The sequence below is a fragment of the Bombina bombina genome, chromosome 3 (assembly GCF_027579735.1).
Source record: "Bombina bombina isolate aBomBom1 chromosome 3, aBomBom1.pri, whole genome shotgun sequence".
NCBI lineage: Eukaryota > Metazoa > Chordata > Amphibia > Anura > Bombinatoridae > Bombina > Bombina bombina.
The window spans coordinates 156,720,003-156,739,016 of NC_069501.1; the positions used below are offsets into that span (position 1 = coordinate 156,720,003).

The window sequence follows — 19,014 nt, forward strand, 5'->3', positions numbered from 1 at the left end:
AAATCTCACATTTGATGATGGACCACAGGTTCTCAATGGGGTTCAGATCAGGTGAACAAGGAGGCCATGTCATTAGATTTTCTTCTTTTATACCCTTTCTTGCCAGCCACGCTGTGGAGTACTTGGACGCGTGTGATGGAGCATTGTCCTGCATGAAAATCATGTTTTTCTTGAAGGATGCAGACTTCTTCCTGTACCACTGCTTGAAGAAGGTGTCTTCCAGAAACTGGCAGTAGGACTGGGAGTTGAGCTTGACTCCATCCTCAACCCGAAAAGGCCCCACAAGCTCATCTTTGATGATACCAGCCCAAACCAGTACTCCACCTCCACCTTGCTGGCGTCTGAGTCGGACTGGAGCTCTCTGCCCTTTACCAATCCAGCCACGGGCCCATCCATCTGGCCCATCAAGACTCACTCTCATTTCATCAGTCCATAAAACCTTAGAAAAATCAGTCTTGAGATATTTCTTGGCCCAGTCTTGACGTTTCAGCTTGTGTGTCTTGTTCAGTGGGGGTCGTCTTTCAGCCTTTCTTACCTTGGCCATGTCTCTGAGTATTGCACACCTTGTGCTTTTGGGCACTCCAGTGAGGTTGCAGCTCTGAAATATGGCCAAACTGGTGGCAAGTGGCATCTTGGCAGCTGCACGCTTGACTTTTCTCAGTTCATGGGCAGTTATTTTGCGCCTTGGTTTTTCCACACGCTTCTTGCGAACCTGTTGACTATTTTGAATGAAACGCTTGCTTGTTCGATGATCACGCTTCAGAAGCTTTGCAATTTTAAGAGTGCTGCATCCCTCTGCAAGATATCTCACTATTTTTTACTTTTCTGAGCCTGTCAAGTCCTTCTTTTGACCCATTTTGCCAAAGGAAAGGAAGTTGCTTAATAATTATGCACACCTGATATAGGGTGTTGATGTCATTAGACCACACCCCTTCTCATTACAGAGATGCACATCACCTAATATGCTTAATTGGTAGTAGGCTTTCGAGCCTATACAGCTTGGAGTAAGACAACATGCATAAAGAGGATGATGTGGTCAAAATACTAATTTGCCTAATAATTCTGCACTCCCTGTAGACACTCAAAAACTTGTGTTTAAAAGAGCATGTTTTATATAGAATATGGACTACACAGCCAGCTGCAAGCTTCCAGGGACTAAAAGCAAAATAGACGTTATTTGGCCAAATTCTGTAACTAACTCTTACATTTTGCTTGTCATCTAGCAGTGTTCTTGCAAGAAAGTGCCAGACTTTCTATGTGTTGTGTTATTATTATTATTATTTTTCCCTATGGGCTTTGTGCATAGGTTTGTCTGGGGATAACTGTCTGCATTTTTGGAAGCCTTGGAGCTGTCTGTAAGTGCTGGTGAGCATCCAGGGCTTTAAGTTTTGCAGGGTCATAGGCTGTGTACTCAGTCCGGTTTGAGAGTGTAGTCCATTTCCGTGTTTTGTATATGTCTAGGGAAATTACAAAGGGTCTGTGTCACCCTTTTTGTATCCCTGTGTGTTTGATTGAAGGCATGCATTGTGTGGCTGTAGGTTAGGGACCCGGGAGGAAGAGAACTTGACATGGTCCTGGGCCTATTGACATTTGGTCAGTTGCTGTAACTACTGTTCCATTTTGCTTTTAATCTAGCTGTGTGCTTGCAAGGGAGTGTCAGACCTCCTATGTGTTGTGGTAAAGGGACAGTCAAGTCAAATTAATTTTATGATTCAGATAGGGCATGCAATTTTAAATAACTTTCCAATTTACTTTTATTATCAAATTTGCTTTGTTTTTTTTAGTATTTTTTTTTAAAGCTAAACCTAGGTAGGCTCAAACTTATTTCTAAACCGTTCAAGGCTGCCTCTTATCTCAGTACATTTTGACAGATTTTTACAGATAGATAGTGTCAGTTCATGTGTCATATAGATAACATTGTGCTCACTCCCATTGAGTCAGCACTGATTGGCAAAAAAGTAAGTCTGTTAAAAGAACTGAGATAAGGGGTAGTCTGCAGAGGCTTAGATACAAGTTAATCACAGAGGTAGGTAAAAAGTGTATTAATATAAGAATGTTGGTTTTGCAAAACTAAGGAATCGGAAATAAAGGGATTATCTATAATAGTAGGTTGTCCCTTTAAATAAATATATATATATATATATATATATATATATATATATATATATATATATATATATATATATGAATATATACCGGTGTGTGTGTATGTATATATATATATATATATATATATATATATTTTTTTTTATATCTGAATTATGGGTTTCCCCACAGAGGAATACAGTTGGATCAGAGAATAAAGGTGGACCAAGTGAAAAAATAAGATTTATTTATTTATTGAGATTTATATTTCTTTAAAAAAATATTAGTGCTGTAAAAGGAATAAATGAGAAATATGCAACTCTGGATGGGTGAATATTAAATGTTTAATTTTAAATATTGGTTTTAAGATTTGAATTATCATTCGATAATATTCGTTTGAATATTAAAATTTTATGTATGCTTTCTGTTAGCTATAACATTCGATTTAAAATTTATTTATTCGATTTTAAATTTTTGACATTCGATTTTGATTCAAATTAATATATGCAATTCAAAATTTCAATTTTCGATTTCGAATGTTAATAATATATCGAATATACAAATTCAAAATTCGATGTGTATATTTGAACTATTATGAACATTCGAAATTGAAAGCAACATTCAAATTCAAAAGCAACATTCAATTCGAAATCAAAATTCTAAATTGAAAGCAACATTCAAAAATTGAAAATAACATTAGATTTTTTTAATTTTAAAGAAATGTCCTTCTTATTGATATTCAATTGTGTAAAACGAATATACAAAGGAATATTCATTCTAACATTTGCATTTTGATATAGCCACATTTGCCCATCTCTAAAATAATGCAACACCACACACTTGTTATCTCAAATATCTGTATATGTAACTACAGTACGTATCATGGCCAATTAACAAGCCAAGGCGCTAGATTGCTTATTAAAGTAACACTCAAGTCAAAATTAAACTTTCATGAATCAGATAGAGCATGCCATTTTAAACATCTTTCCAATTTACTTCCATTAACAAAATGTGCACAGTATTTTTATATTTACACTTTTTAAGTCACCAGCTACTACTGAGCATGTGAAGAATTGACAGAATATACGTTTATATTTGTGATTGGCTGATGGCTCTCACATGATAAAGGGGGAGTTGAAATAGACATAATTTTAAAATTTGTCAGAAAAAAAATCTATTAATCATTTGAAGTTCAGACTAAGTGCTATTACATTGTCTTTTTATTGTGTTTGTGTTGATTATGCAAATCTACTGTATTTACTGGCCCTTTAAAGGGACAGTACACTGTAAAATTGTTTTTTTTTTCATGCTTATTTGTGTATATGAAGTAGCTGATTTTGTGCTTTGAAACCACAGCCTATTACAATGGGTTGAACTTAAAGGTGATATCAGATCTCATTATGTTCTAAGTTTGTGTAAACAGACTTGCTTCCTTATCTTTTATTTGGCTGGAACACCAAAGCTCAATACATTGAGAGAACAATGGAAAATGATCATTTTATTACTTAACTATCCTGCATCTCACTGAGAGTGTAATCTCTCCAGCTGACTGTGTATACTTAGGCTATTCAATAGCATATACTCCAGTATTAATTTGTTCAGTATAGGTGGCGATACCACAGGCTAAATCAGCTATTTAAAATGCTGAAATAGGAGTAAAGGAGCTACTTGTAAACAATTTAATACACTCTAGCAGGTTAAAAGGATCATTGGGAATAATTTAAAGGGGAGAACATTTTTGGGAGAACTGTCCCTTTAAGTTCAAGCTGCAACCTGATCAAAAGACCAAACACTTTCTCTTTCATTCACAATAGTGGAAACCTGCACCAAAACAATTTTCCATGGGATATTTGGAGATACAATTTTTATCTTTATTGGATAATAGAAATATAAACTTCGGCAACAGTTCAAATCTGTTCACATCGATTATAGAGACATAAAACCCCAAACATTTATTATATGGTTCAGACAAAGAATACAATTGTAAACAACTTTCCAATTTACCTTTGTTAACACATTTTCTTTGTTTTATTGTTATCCTTTGTTGAAAAGCAAGGATGTTAGCTTGTGTCTGCAACACTATGTGGCAACAGTTTTGCAACAATGTTATACATTTAGCAAGTGCACTAGATGGTAGCACTATTTTCGGTCATGTAGTGCATCGGGCATGTGCACGCTACCTACCTAGGTATCTCTTCAACAAAGAATATCATGAGAACAAAGAAAATCTGGTTATAGAAGTAAATTGGAAACTTTATTAAAATGTATTCTCTTTCTGAATAATGAAATTTCATGTTCCTTTGGGGCAGCGACAGGGAAGAATTCTAGTCAAGATGATGCAATTTTTTTCCTGAGATTTAAAATATCTATCTTATTGCAGTTGCACTAGATTAGCACTAGAATTTAGTGGAGCATCTTTTTGAATTCTGAAAATACCGATAATTTAGCAGCACAGTCAGAGGACAGGAAACACCTTGATTTTTTTTATAATAATTCTTTAGTTTATTATTATTTATACAAATACAAAAGAAAAGAAGGGCGGCGCAAAACACCTCTAAGTGCAGACTGTAAAATCACAACAATTTTATTAAAACATATCACGATAAAAAACTCACACTCTCAAACCTCAAACATGTGAGGTATGTTAAGTCACAGCAATGAAGACACACTCAGATGCTCCCTCCTCCGTGATAAAGTCCCAGCACACGAACAGTCCTCAGCACACAGTTGTGCGATTACCACAAAGAGTTCAGCAAAGAGTTCAGCAAAGTTCACAGTATAAAGGTCCGTTATAAATAAATATCTCACAAATACTAACGTCAAAAGCCCATACTACACTAGACTACCAGTTTGAAAAAGCCGGCTACCCTGCAGCTAGTGTATACGGCGTGACGTCAAGACGGTGGGCGGGGCCTAACGCGTTTCGTAGGACGTCTTCCTACTTCGTCAGAGGCTGCCCACACTCTATCTCCGCCGTCTCTTAAACTACTCCTCCAATCTGGAATTGATTTTCATTGGTTATCTGCATTCAATAGTTAAGGTGATACCATACTGCAAATATTCTTAAACACATCACCTCGCTTATGCTAATAAAAACAAACATTTGGCGTTCTGTTATTACACATTAAATACATGGACAATTTGAATGATATATACATCTCATCCCACCATTAAATAATATCAAAAACTCACAAATAGATTTATTTTTAAAAAGTAATAATATATATACACAAACACATGGGGCTATTCAATATTTAAGGAATGAATAATATTAAACCCCCCTAAGTCTAATAATGGGTTCAATATGTGTTTAGTATCAATAAACTAATATAATATAATATAAAAACGAACGTTAAAATATTATATACATTTTATCAAAAAACATAATCATTTACTTACATTTTATGATTTAATTTCATTATATGATTTAAAAGTACCATACATAAAAAAGCGATTCTAATTAATTTAATATGGGATGACATGATAATATATCTAATAAACACATTTTATCATAAAACACAATAAAAACCCCTTAATATAAGATAAAATAAATATAAAACTGTCTCAATTTAATATAGGTAAGGAGAATCATATTTTAGAAGAATCATATTTTAGAAACCTCCACATCTGTATCGATATTACACAGCTCTAAAATATTAAAACCCAATTTAATTAAATAAATGTGACTAAAGATCCAAAAAACCTCACACAGAATATTCTCACTAAATTTCTATCACATACTCATTTTAGGTGTACATCTACTATATGTGATACAAACCTTAACTCAAAGATAAAATTAATTAGTTGGATATATAGATCAATAACCTGTTATGTTAATCATCCACTAAAATTATTATTATTATTATTTATATATATATATAATGAAACAAATTTGCAATGTATTTTCTTAATGTATTTTGCCCCGTTTCTTCTCAGAACTTTAAATGCACCATGTTGATTTATCAAAGCTAACTCTTCTACATATATGTTCCTAATTGGGTTTATAAGATAACAGCAGAAATGCAAATTTATTGACTGTGGCTAGCATTGTTGTATGTGGGATAAAGCCCAGATTGGCTGCTCGAAATAAGGCAAATAGTGGGTGGAGTTTGGCTATTGAAACATAATTAAAGTAAAAAGGATGTTAAAGGGATATGAAACCCCCCAAAATTATTTTGTGATTAAGACAGAGCATCATTTTTTTTTAAAAGTTTCCAATTTACTTCTATTATTAAATTTGTTTGGTTCCCATGATATTCTGTGCCGAAGAGATACCTAGGTAGGCAGCTGGAGCACTACATGGCAGGAAATGGTGCTGCCATCTAGTGCTCTTGCAAATGGATAATATTCTGCCAAAACTGCTGCCATATAGTGCTCTTGCAAATGGATAATATTCTTCCAAAACTGCTGCCATCTAGTGCTCTTGCAAATGGATAATATTCTTCCAAAACTGCTGCCATCTAGTGCTCTTGCAAATGGATAACATTCTGCCAAAACTGCTGCCATCTAGTGCTCTTGCAAATGGATAACATTCTGCCAAAACTGCTGCCATCTAGTGCTCTTGCAAATGGATAACATTCTGCCAAAACTGCTGCCATCTAGTGCTCTTGCAAATGGATACCATTCTGCCAAAACTGCTGCCATCTAGTGCTCTTGCAAATGGATAATATTCTTGGATAACATTCTTGCAAAACTGCAGCCATATTGTGATCCAGAATCCGGATCCTAAGCATACGTCCCTGCTTTTCACCAATGGATACCAAGATCTATACCAAGTTTCATTTGTTTAAAATTGCCTGCTCTATCTGAATCATGAAAATAAATTTGGGTTTCATATCTTTTTTTATTTGTTTTAAAAAGTGTTAACTGTCCCTTTAAAGCTGTACAAAATAAACTTGATGTTCGATATATTAAATACAGAATTATATTTTGATTTTTATTACTATTTTCAGACACAGAGGAAGAATGCCATGAATTTACTGACCTCAACATCCACAATTCAATTGTTGGAACTGGCTTAGAGGTGCAGTTGCTTCTTTATACAAGGGAAAATGCGGACTGTGCTGGAAACTTAAATAAAGAAAACTCGTCAGCTTTTAATTACCTGAATGTAACCAAGAAAACTATTTTTATCATCCATGGATATCGTCCAACAGGATCTCCACCAGTGTGGCTAAAAGAAATAGTGCAAAAATTACTCTCCATCGAAGATGCAAACATCATATTAGTAGACTGGAACCGTGGGGCAACAACAGTATTATACCATGTTGCTGCTGGCAAATCTAAGAAGGTTGCACAAATACTGAAAAATCTCATTGACTACATGCTGGTAAGAAATTCTTAACATAAATTTTGCCCGTTTTGTGCCAGATTATGAGTGGCTAACAGTTCTGCACAAGCAAAAATGAGTTCACGGGTGTTTGCGCACATTGGGTTTATCGTTCGTATTACAAGTTTTAAAGTAAACGCGACCTCTTTAACTCAATTTAAATTAATTCACGTCAGGATTAGGGTTGCCACCTGTCCAGGTATGACCCGGACTTTCCGGTTTTCCATTTGTGTGTCTGGGTTTGAAGCTTAGTCAGACTTAGACATGCAAAAGTGGTGGAAAATGTGGTGCAAAATATACACTGCTGTACTAGTACTGTTCTTCCTACTGAGTGACGGTTCCTACATGATACTTAGATTTGGCGTGAGTTTGTGTGTGAGAGAGTGTTTAAAAGAGAATTTGTGTGAGTGTGTGTGAGAGAGCGTGTCTTTGTGTGTGTGTGTGAGAGTGTGTGTATTAGCATGTGAGTGTGTGAGATAGAGAGTGTTAGAGTGTAAATATCAATGTGAGAGTTTGTGTTTATGTTCTATTATACGTAGTGTGCTGAAAAAAGAATTTGCTGTGCTGTGTGCAACATAAGAGTGTTCAGGTTTGGACTGAAATAAAGGTGGCAACCCTAGTCAGGATACCTTGTACACATCAAAAATACATTACAAAGTACAATTGCACTCATAATAACAATGTGATAAAAATTATTTTAAAACATATTGCACAAAAAAGTTATATGGGCTCAAAGATATGAGATATATATGTTAAAAAAAATGCAGGCAAAGGGCTTTAACATAGAGATACATATACATATCTAAATATATATATGTGTGTACAGATGTATTTATATGTATATATGTATTTACAGACATATAAACACATTAATACATTTGTATACATACATTATATAGACATATTTATAAGTGCATTGGAACCCTTTGCAGTCAAGTAGATGAACACATGAAAAAGCATATTTATGCAATATTCATATTTAATTAAGTGTTATACCGCATATTTGCTGTAATTATTTCACATTCCAATGTTCTTCACATAAGGGACTACGTTCTATGTATTTTTAAATATATATTCCTATCTCTCTCTCTCTCTCTCTCTTTCTCTTTTTCTCTTTTTCTCTTTTTCTCTTTTTCTCTCTCTTTCTCTCTTTTTCTCTCTCTTTCTCTCTCTTTCTCTCTCTTTCTCTCTCTCTCTCGTTAGCACACTTGAGAATATGCGATCTGGTTTGTGAGTGAGTAAATTGTTAGTTTCCCCCCACACACATTTTTTTCTCTCTATTGAATTCCAGAGAATGCTCTACCCGATGCTCGCAAATATCTTACTTCTAGTGGAGTTAGCGCACGAGCGGGAGCGTTAAATACTGCTCCACTTGTAATCTGGCCCCTATTCTGGCTCATATTAGGATATATGCTTGCATGTGTTTGTTATATTAATGCAATATATTATATTACTGAATTTAACAATTATAATCTAATACTAAAAGTAAATAATCTGGCATAACCTTATATGTAATAGCAAAAGATGTATTTGTTAATGCTAGAGTTTAACCTCTTAATCAAAATTTGCAATTTTTAAAGTGGTCCCTTAACAAAAATGCCAAGTAAAGGAATCTTTTTTTTTTTTTTTTTTTTTTTTTTACTCTGCTGGGCACATAATATAATTAACTGTATTTACAAGAATAGGATTACACTTTTGATTGGGTCTTGTCAGTCATGAAGCTTGTCTTATACCAAAAGGAAAGACTGTTGGAATAGATATTACTGTACCTGACAGTCATTTAGTGGGTGGGACAGGCAGGGAGAAGGACAATACTAATGGGATAAAGAACGACCAATTAGTCCCTCAGGGTACTGGGCACTTGAAGCATTTGACTATTGATTAAGTAGCACAAACAGATACCCAAGGGCAATACAATTTACATTACACATGTTAAAGGGACACTGAACCCAACATTTTTCTTTTGCGATTCAGATAGAGCATGCAACTTTTTAATTTACTCCTATGATCAATTTTTCTTCGTTCTCTTGCTATCTTTATTTGAAAAAGAAGGCATCTAAGTTTTTTTTTGGTTCAGCCTCTGGACAGCATTTTTTTATTGGTGGATGAATTTATCCACCAATCAGCAAGGAGAACCCAGGTTGTTTACCAAAAATGGGCCGGCATCTAAACTTATATTCTTGCATTTCAAATAAAGATACCAAGAGAATAAAGAAAATTTGATAATAGGAGTAAATTAGAAAGTTGCTTAAAATTTCATGCTCTATCTGAGTTATGAAAGAAAAAAATTGGGTTCAGTGTCCCTTTAAGTAAGCCAGCTGTAAAAATGTGGATCTCTGAATGTGTTAAAATTAGTTCAGATACAGTTGTAAAATAAGGAAGATTGAGGCCAGTTAGTATCTTAGCTACAGCCTTGTTGTAAATCCTTATTTTGCAGAATTTACATTGTGAGGTAAAGTTTTTTTTTAATCATTTTTTTGTGATTATACCTTTGCAAATTCACTGTTTATTATTTCTGATATTTTAATGACATGCTGGTTTCCTTTGTGATACATGATATTTAATGGGTATGAAATAGTGTTCCTTTAAAAAAATGTTAAATCGAAGTAAACATAAAATAAACAGATTGTGTTAAAAAAACAGCAAATAATTTACTAGTTTTCTTGCTAAATTAGTACTTAGAAATTCTCAGTGTAGCCATGAAGCACAGCTTGATAAGATAGTTATCATTACATAACTTAGGTTCTATTGTCACAATATTTTTTTGCAGCAAAAGACCTCTATTGAACATGGGCAATACACTGATTACAGCTAGCAGATAGGTGTCTCCTAGCAATATTTTATAGGCAAAACGGCTAATTTACCTTCCTTTAGAGACCACAGCCCCCTGGGGCTGTGACAGGAAGTAATAGACCTTGCACAAATTACGTAAAAAAAAAAGAAGAAGAAATAAAAGGTAAAATCCTTTTAAAATGATGAATAATACAGATTGAATTATTTTTATTAAGTATAACCCACTGCTTAGTGTTTTTTTATTGCAACAATGAAACAAACTGTTTTATATTACATTAATGGTTTATTTACCATTGGTTAAATAAAAAGGGCTTATCAGTGTTTATAAGAAAAACAGTATATTTAAATAACCTTGAAAAAACAATACAGACAGAATTATATGCATTTTATTAGGTTTGTATTTAATATATCCTTGTGCAGTACACTTGATTGTAAACAATTTGAAACATTTTAATCTCAATCTCCATCTATATGAATATGAAATCTGAGTGTTATTTTGAATTGTTAGAAGTACAAAAACTACCTGAATGACTAAAAAATATGCCTGGAAGTGTTTTCAAGAGGTTTTCTAATAGTTTTCCCAATAATTAGAATGGTTTTGAAAGTGAAGACCCCATTAAATAGGCTGACCATATTGCCGCTATAAAAAGGGACACATATGAAAAATACATACTGTATGTCAGGGTTCTTATACAAAACATTTCTTTAAACAGCCCTGACATATGTATGTTTCATATGTGTCTCTTTTTAGCGCTGCAGAATCTGTTGGCGCTCTACAAATAACCGATAATAATAAAAATAATAATTTTTAAAACGGCAATATAGTCACCTTACCATTAAAGCCATAGAACTTTATATGTAAAATGGAGGAAAATGTGTCTACAATTTCAACATCAAGTGAGTCACTAAGACTGTTTCTGTTGTTGGGTCTAACACAGTGGACTTCTTTTAAATTTGGCTCCAGTCCTGCATTAGTTATAGTCTGAATTCCCCAACTAAATTGTATTGTAATAAATCAATAGTAAATACTCCAGACGTGTGATTCAGTCTGTTAAGGGAGGTATAGCTGGATTAATACCGATGAATCACTACCATTTTATGCCTTATGTAATAAAGGAATGAAAGGAGAATACTATGTAAATAAACACCCTTTGACCCCCTGCTTAATCTGCATCAAAATATTTTTAGCAAGAACATTCTGATAGATATCTGGACTTAGAAACTGGATTATATAAAGGTGATAACCTAAAAATGTTGAGATGATGACATTTTTTTTTACTGTGCTAATTTACTGTGTCCCTCCCACTGCTTCTCCTACTGTATTTATGTCACGGTTTCTATAAAGACATTTGGGAAATTTCTAGCACTGCCCAGTTATCCCCAACCCATGCCCACAAGTCACATACAGGTAGATTACGAGTTATGTGCGCTAGAGGTTTTTTTTTAACGAACGCAACAAAAGTTGCATTATTTCACCCTCTATAGCGCAGCCATTATAAGTTTCAAAACAGCTGCCTTGTGCGTGTGATATGTTTGCATTGAGCTACATACGACACACAATACAAGTGCTGTTTTGATGTGCTTGTTGCCGCTTTCCCCATAGACATCAATGGGGAGATAGCGGAATGAAAAGCTCCGTAACGCAGCCCCATTGATGTCTATGGGGAAAGAAAAGTTACATTTAAACCTAACACCATGACATAAACCCCATGTCTAAACACCCCGACATCGCCAACACCTGCATAATGTTATTGACCCCTAATCTGCCACTCCCGATATCACCACCACGGAAATAAATCTATTAACCCCTAATCTGCCATTCCCAATATCGCTGCCACTATACTAAAGTTATTAACCCCTTGAAACCTGCACCCCAACATCTCCCACACTATAATAAATCTTTTAACCCCTATTCCACCGCTCCCCAACATTGCCGCCACTAAATAAAATTATTAACCTCTAAACCTCTGGCCTCCCACATCTCTACCTCTAAATAAATCTATTCACCCCTAAACTTCCAGCCCTCCACATTGTAACAACCTAAATTAAACTATATTAACCCCTAAACCTAACCCTAGCGTAACCCTAACCCTAATTTAACCCTAACCCTAACACCCCTAACTTTAACATAATTAAAATAGCGCTAAATTAAAGTTACAATTCAGTAGCTCTCATTCTATTGGCTGATTTTAACAGCCAATAGGATTTCAGTAGCTCTCATCCTATTGGCTACCACAAGGCTGCTCAGATGTTACCTGCGTCTGTCTGCTCTCACTGATCCAGTACAGATGTAGGGAGACCAGCTGTTGTAAGCAATTAATTCTTAGTTAATTAAGTCTAGTTATTAATAGTAATACATTTTAGGACATAATGTGTGACTGTATCTTCAGTTTTAAAGGGACAGTAACATTTTTTTTTTTTAAATTCAGATAGATCATGCACAACTTTCAGATTTACAGGTATAGGTATATACAGAAATATATTTGTATATATACAAGAATCTTCCCTAGTTTTAAAAGCTTCAAGAGCTCCCTGAAGACTCTACTATTCAGGGACGCTTACAACCTATACTAACCTTCCTATCTCCACTACTATCCCCTAAAACCCCATAGCATGTAAGCCTATGAGCCCAGCTGTTTGTAGTTCACCTTCATAAGAGCCGACTACAACAGTGCAACTCTCGGCAGGACCCTCTCTCCCCATTTGATCCCTGTAATCGTTTTTATATACCACCTATGTTCATAGCTCTGTGGAACCTGTTGGTGCTCTACAAATAGGAAAACAATATACAGAGGTGCAAGATGGAAAAAAACACACAATATTCTGTACAAATGAACTAAGAACTGATACTCTCCTTTAGGTCAGACCACAGCCTTCTTGCAGTCTCTCCCTTGTGACTGTGTATAGATAGATAGTAGTAGTAGATGGCGCTGGTCTATTGAGTGATTTTCTCTAGTAAGTGAAGAGAAAAAAGGCTTGATGCATATATTGAAGCCAATTAATATGGGTGCAGTATACTCACTCCATAAGATGAACCTTTACAGCTGAGCGTCAGATGGCAAGAGTCCACAGGTTCCTGGAGTCAAATACTGAATTTTCAGGTTTATCCAAAAGTGGACTATAAATGAATAGAGACCCAAATGACAAAAGTATCCAATGTGTAATTGAAAAAAATGTAGTAACTTACTCCAGAAATAAGGAGATTCCAGCTCAGCACAGCAAAACAAGATCTTGACAATCTTTCAACAAAGGATAAAAGGTTTTATTTGCTCAACGCGTTTCAACGTATTACACGTCTTTATCAAGAGCATACATTAAAACAAGTAAAACAGGTAAGTAAAACCAAGTATTGAGTGTGTTTGCTGTGGCTACAGGGCTGGTTTATATACAGGTGAACAATTAGTTCCAATTTCCTGTTGAGCACAGGAAATTGGACTCACAAAAACTTCATAAAATGTTTAATACTATGTATATGCATCAACAGTAAACTATTCCTGAGAATAAAAATGAAGAAAAATATATTTTAAAGAAAAACATTAAAAAAACCATCAAAGTTTAAAAATAGAGGCTTAATTTAGTATTGATACGTTATTTAACCAATCAAAACATTTCTTGAATATTTAGACCAATGAACAGACAGTAGTATAAAGTCCTCAATCAAGTAGTCCGTTGTCTAACAGTTCCTTTTCAGGTGCGGTCTGCGGTCATGTGCTTTTCTTGTCCAATCAGAGGACGGCTGTAATCCAAGGGTGAAAGCATCAATCCAGAAGAGTTAAAGTTCTGTGTACTAATAGAGGGAGTGTCCCGAATGACATCAGACATACATCTCAGCCAATAAAACAAGATAAATAATTCTGAAACAAAAGCAGGAAAAAAGTGACCAGTTTTTGCTCTTCAGAATGGATCTGAAACATTTGTGACACACTACATTCATATTTCAAAAAGGGAATACTTACTGCAAATATTTTGTTTAAGGAAATTTCATGGTGAGAGCCCAAAGATCTAGTAACATGATTATAAATAAATATTTTGTTTAAGGAAATTTCATGGTGAGAGCCCACAGATCTAGTAACATGATTATAAATATTTTGTTTAAGGAAATTTCATGGTGAGAGCCCACAGATCTAGTAACATGGTTGTGAATAAATATTTTGTTTAAGGAAATTTCATGGTGAGAGCCCACAGATCTAGTAACATGATTATAAATAAATATTTTGTTTAAGGAAATGTCATGGTGAGAGCCCACAGATCTAGTAACATGATTATAAATAAATATTTTGTTTAAGGAAATTTCATGGTGAGAGCCCACAAATCTAGTAACATGATTATAAATAAATATTTTGTTTAAGGAAATTTCATGGTGAGAGCCCACAGATCTAGTAACATGATTATAAATAAATATTTTGTTTAAGGAAATTTTAAATATTATCTCTAACATAAGAAATAATAAAAATAAAAGTAAATAGATATGTGCAACATTTGAATAGTGAAAATGTAATTGTGCTTATTTACTATAGAAAGTCCCTATACTAATACATTATTATTAATAATGAAATGAATAAATACAAATGAATGAATAAAAAGAAATAAAAATGTGATATCTTAAAAGTGAATGTGATGTCTTAAATATTAATTTAATCCTAAAGTATAACATAAGTGTGAATGGTATGTGTGAAGTGTTGATGAGATACCTAAATGTACCTAATAGTTTATAAGTGTGGCATTAATTTAATAATGTGTTGAGAATAGTGTATTAAATTAATAGTAATATATTTGATATGTTAGATAAAGGCTGCTATCCTAATGTCCTTGTTTAGACCCCATTGGTTGTAGGTTCTCATAGTGTGAATCCACCAAAGTTCCCTTCTGTCTAGTTCTTTTTCCAGCTCCCCCCCCCCTCCAGTGTAGACACTCTTTCTATACCCAACCAGAGGAAATGATTTTTGTTGAAATCTTGACAGGAATTACAATGTAGGGGTACACCGTGATCTTCGTGCTTTTTCTCTATTTTATTAAGATGTTCTAGTATACGTGTTTTTAAAAACCTGGTTGTTTGGCCTAAGTATTGGATCTTACAATTGCACTGTAGAAGGTAAATGACGTTAGTGGTTTTGCATGTTATGAAATGTTTAATAATAAATGTCTGTCCTGTAGTGGATGAAGTAAATGACTTGTGTACCCTTTTTGTGTAGTTACAACCCTTACACCGACCACAGGTATAGAAGCCTTGTAGGTTCGCGATGGACAAAGGAATTTTTGGGGTCATCCCTTTAATTAATGAAGGCTAATTTATGTTTGAAATTGTGGCCTTTTCGGAATGTAATTTGTGTTTGGAGGGAATAATTTTATCTAATACTTCATCACTCTTTAACACGTGCCAGTGTTTGTTTATGATGTTTTTAATTTGATTATGTCCTGAATTAAATGTTGTTATAAACCTAGGGAAGGAGCTTTCTTGTGATTGTATACGTTTATGTCCTTTAAGTATCTCCCTTCGATCTAGATTTTTGGCATACTGTCTATCTAGTTCTAATGTCTCTGACTTGTATCCTTTTTGTAAAAATCTTTTTTTTAGCATGATGGACTGTTCCTCATAATCGTCTAATTGGTCACAATTTCATCTGAGGCGTTGAAATTGGCCTTTAGGGATGGCTTTAAGCCAACTGGGGTGGTGTTGGCTGTCTTGTCTGATATATGTGTTAGTATCACATTTTTTAAAATGTGTTTTAGTGTGTATAACTCCCTCTCGGATGGAAATGGACAGATCTAAAAATGTTGCCTCTGTTTTATGAATTTCAGGGGTAAGTGTAATGTTCATATTATTGCTGTTCAAGTGGGAAATTAAAAGATTTAAGGTTTCTAGGTTTCCATTCCAGATACAAATAACATCATCAATATATCTCTGCCATGTCACCAGGCTCGCCCCAAGCACGCCACTGGCCGATACATAAAGATGTTCAAAATGGTCCATATAGATATTGGCATAACTCGGGGCGAACCTGGTGCCCATGGCGGTTCCACAAATTTGTAAATAATATTGATTGTTAAACCAAAAAAAATTATGGCTAAGCATAAAATCAATGGCTGTAATAATGAACTCCAAAAGTTTATTAGACAAATTGGGGTCTTGTTCTAATTTCCATTTCACAGCTGCAATACCCTTTTGATGATCTATAATAGAGTACAATGAAGTAACGTCCATGGTAACCCAATAATAATTTGGTTCCCATTTAATCTGATTGATTATATTCAAAATATGTGTAGTATCTTTTAAATAAGATTTGGAGTTTTGGGCAAACGGCTGTAATAAAAAATCAATAAAGGAAGATAAGTTCGCTGTCAATGAATCAATGCCGCTAATAATGGGGCGCCCTGGGGGGTGGATTGGGTTTTTGTGCAACTTGGGTAGAAAATAAAAAATAGCTGTTTTAGAATTATTCTGGTATAGAAAATTGAATTCCTGTTCAGATATAATCTCTCTATCACGGGCTTGAGTAAGAACCTTATGTAATTCTTCACAAAATACTTTTTTTGGTGACCTATCGAGAATTTTGTAGGTATTAACATCAGATAATATATTGTTGGCCTCCTGTAAATAAAATTCTCTGTCCATTATTACCACTCCCCCGCCCTTGTCAGCCTCTTTGATCACTATGTCTTCTCTTTTATTCAGATTTTTTAAAGTTTCAGATTCAGATTTAGTTAAATTATGAAACTTAGGTTGCTGTTTTTATATTTTCTATATCCTTAAGGATTAACTTACCAAAAACATCTATGCTAGATCCCTTACAATGACTAGGATAAAAGTTAGATGGATTTTTAAATTTGGATCTGGGTTCTGGTGGAATATAGCTAATAGTATCTTTTTTGGCAGAAAAGCGTTTAATGGTAAGATTTCTAATAAATTTTTGTGCATCCACAAATAGCTGAAATGTATTGACTCCTTGTGTTGGTATGAACTTGAGACCTTTCATTAATACCTTCTGCTCCTGTAATTACTTTAGTGGATATATTATATATACCTATTCCATCTGTCTCCTCCTTCTGTGTCTTTCTTCTACCTCCTCTCCCTCCCCTGTATGATCGGGTGTTCTCTTTCTTTTCCTTTGGTTTGATCTTTCTGATTGATTTACATTGTGATGCATCTGTGTGTCTGTCCTCAATGGTGAGTATCTGTTTGGATGAGTCCAATTCTGATGAATATGAGTATGTGAGGATTCTGTTTTGTTCCTGTCTCGATTGTAATGGTTTGGAAAAGGGCGAGTGTGTTCTGGTTCGTTCCTATTTTCCCTATAATCTGAGTTAAATCTGTTTTGTTGGTTGTAATTATTTTCATTGTAATAATTCCTAGAATTATTCCTTCCATGATGGATGGAATGGTTATTTTCAGTGTGTGCATTATAAGGGTGATCTTCCCTATTTCTAGAATGATATTGATCTGTGTTAGAATTATATTGTCTACTACCTTGGTGTGTATCTCTATGTGTTCTGGAATGGGAATGAGTTCTGTTTTTCTCCCAAGGTTTTATATTAAAGGGAAGTCTACCTCTATTGTAAGGTTGGTGTTGATTAGTTGATGAACCATTAGTATAATTCTGTATTTTATAATTATCCGATTGAACTTGTACATATTGTGTACCATTGGCAAAATCATCTTTATCTCTGAGGTATTTATTATATTTAGACTCCCCAATCTGTTCATCTAATTCCTTAGATTTTCTTTTAATTTCTTCAAATCTGTCATTACAAACTTTGTTAGATAAAAATGGATCTAGTTCAATTTCTAAAGCCACAATATCTTTCTCAATATGTTTTAAATTTATTTCTTGATATTCATAAAGAAGGCTCACTAATTCAGTTGAACATGTATGCAAAGCTGCATTCCATTTTTCCATAAAAATTGTATCACTTGTTCCAAAAGCTGGAACTTTATAGACCCTAAGACCCCTAGGTACAATACCTTCATTTAAATATCTGCTAAGAAAAGTGGTTTCCCACCATTTCTTTGTTTCTTTAGAGTAAACTTTTGTAACTTATTGATAATAGTTTCCCAATTAGGAGCCTCTTGGTGGTTATCTTTAAAATTACTATTATATCTATTTTGTCGTGCTGCCCTCCAATCATTAAGAGTGTTCTTAGACATAGGAGATAAAATAATACAAAAAGGAAAACAATATACAGAGGTGCAAGATGGAAAAAAACACACAATATTCTGTACAAATGAACTAAGAACTGATACTCTCCTTTAGGTCAGACCGCAGCCTTCTTGCAGTCTCTCCCTTGTGACTGTGTATAGATAGATAGTAGTAGTAGATGGCGCTGGTCTATTGAGTGATTTTCTCTAGTAAGTGAAGAGAAAAAAGGCTTGATGCATATATTGAAGCCAATTAATATGGGTGCAGTATACTCACTCCATAAGATGAATCTTTACAGCTGAGCGTCAGATGGCAAGAGTCCACAGGTTCAAATACTGAATTTTCAGGTTTATCCAAAAGTGGACTATAAATGAATAGAGACCCAAATGACAAAAGTATCCAGTGTGTAATTGAAAAAAATGTAGTAACTTACTCCATAAATAAGGAGATTCCAGCTCAGCACAGCAAAACAAGATCTTGACAATCTTTCAACAAAGAAATTTCCTTAAACAAAATATTTATTTATAATCATGTTACTAGATCTGTGGGCTCTCACCATGAAATTTCCTTAAACAAAATATTTATTCACAACCATGTTACTAGATCTGTGGGCTCTCACCATGAAATTTCCTTAAACAAAATATTTATAATCATGTTACTAGATCTGTGGGC

At 34.2% G+C, this 19,014-nt stretch overlaps 1 protein-coding gene across 1 annotated transcript in view; it reads left to right on the plus strand.

Annotated features, from left to right (window-relative positions):
* LIPI (lipase I) overlaps positions 1 to 19,014 on the plus strand; it is a 125,958-nt gene that overhangs the window by 9,346 nt on the left and 97,598 nt on the right. The window contains exon 2 of the mRNA XM_053706021.1: positions 7,038 to 7,414. Within this exon, the coding sequence (XP_053561996.1) occupies positions 7,038 to 7,414 (377 nt within the window). The remainder of the gene's footprint in view (positions 1 to 7,037; positions 7,415 to 19,014) is intronic.